At 36.9% G+C, this 1,239-nt stretch overlaps 1 protein-coding gene across 1 annotated transcript in view; it reads right to left on the bottom strand.

The window, feature by feature from the left end:
* The window catches only part of LOC106878986 (insulin-like growth factor-binding protein complex acid labile subunit), a 67,003-nt gene that overhangs the window by 27,506 nt on the left and 38,258 nt on the right, over positions 1–1,239 (bottom strand). Inside the window, exon 10 of the mRNA XM_014928365.2 lies at positions 788–859. Coding sequence (XP_014783851.1) covers positions 788–859 — 72 coding nt within the window. The remainder of the gene's footprint in view (positions 1–787; positions 860–1,239) is intronic.

The raw sequence follows: 1,239 nt of genomic DNA on the forward strand, positions 1-1,239 counted from the left end.
ACGGTGGAGAAGAAGAAGAAGAAGAAGAAGAAGAAGAAGAAGAAGAAGAAGAAGAAGAAGGAAAGGGAGGAGAAGGAGGAGGAGGAGAAGAAGAAGAAGAAGAAGAAGAAGAAGAAGAAGAAGAAGAAGACGAAGAAGAAGAAGAAGAAGAAGAAGAAGAAGAAGATGAAGAAAAAGGAGGAGGGGGGGAGGAGGAGAAGAAGAAGAAGAAGGAGGCGGAGGAAAAGAAGAAGACGAAGAAGAAGAAGAAGAAGAAGAAGAAGAAGAAGAAGAAGAAGAAGAAAAAGAAGCGGAAGAAAAAAGGAGGAGGGGAGGAGGAGGAGGATAAGAAGAAGAAGAAGAAGAAGAAGAAGAAGAAGAAGAAGAAGAAGAAGAAGAAGAAGAGGAAGAAGAAACAGTACCAGCAGCATTAAAGAATATGTCGAAAAACTTGTTCTAAAAATACAACTACTAAGGATATTCGAAGATGTTATTTAGTGTTGATCTGGAGGTAAACAACGTGCATGATATACACACTGACTTACACACATGTTAATGCACACCCATTCACTGTTCCATGCACAAAGATATACACATGCGTGCACTGAATATATCCCCTGAAGTATTACGCTCTCATATATCCCAAATCTAAGTAGTGGGCCCACACTCATATTCACAGACATTCACAGACAATAAAAGATCTTAGAAAGACGGGTGTGGGGACTTAAACAGAAGGATGGGAAGATGTTGTAGATTCAGTAATATATCGGCAATGAAATTACCATAAGATAAATTTGATTCAACTTACAGAGTTCTTAAACTGGACAGATTTTGGAAGCTTCCTACGTTGATTTCTTTGATCTTGTTACCCCACAAATTCCTGGAAAATAAAATTGAGGAAAGAAGAAATTTTATGTAACAGATTTAATATAATGGATAAACATTTAGATGATGACAGTGATGACAAGGACGAAAACGTCGATAATAATGCTGGCGGCATCGTTGGTAATTTAAATACTAGATGTATAAGGTGAATAATGCAACTAGTAAATTACACAAAGAATATATTACAAAATCATGAAAAATGGAAACTGAAAAGAAAGAAAGTAAACAAGAAGAGAAAGGAGAAGAAAGAGAAGAAGAGGGGTAAGGAGAAGAAGAAGAAGAGACAAAGAGGGAGAAGAAGGAGTAGTAGCAGTAGTAGTAGTAGTAGTAGTAGAAGAAGAAGAAGAAGAAGAAGAAGAAGAAGAAGAAGAAGAG

This window comes from Octopus bimaculoides, chromosome 29, assembly GCF_001194135.2.
Source record: "Octopus bimaculoides isolate UCB-OBI-ISO-001 chromosome 29, ASM119413v2, whole genome shotgun sequence".
NCBI classification, from domain to species: domain Eukaryota; kingdom Metazoa; phylum Mollusca; class Cephalopoda; order Octopoda; family Octopodidae; genus Octopus; species Octopus bimaculoides.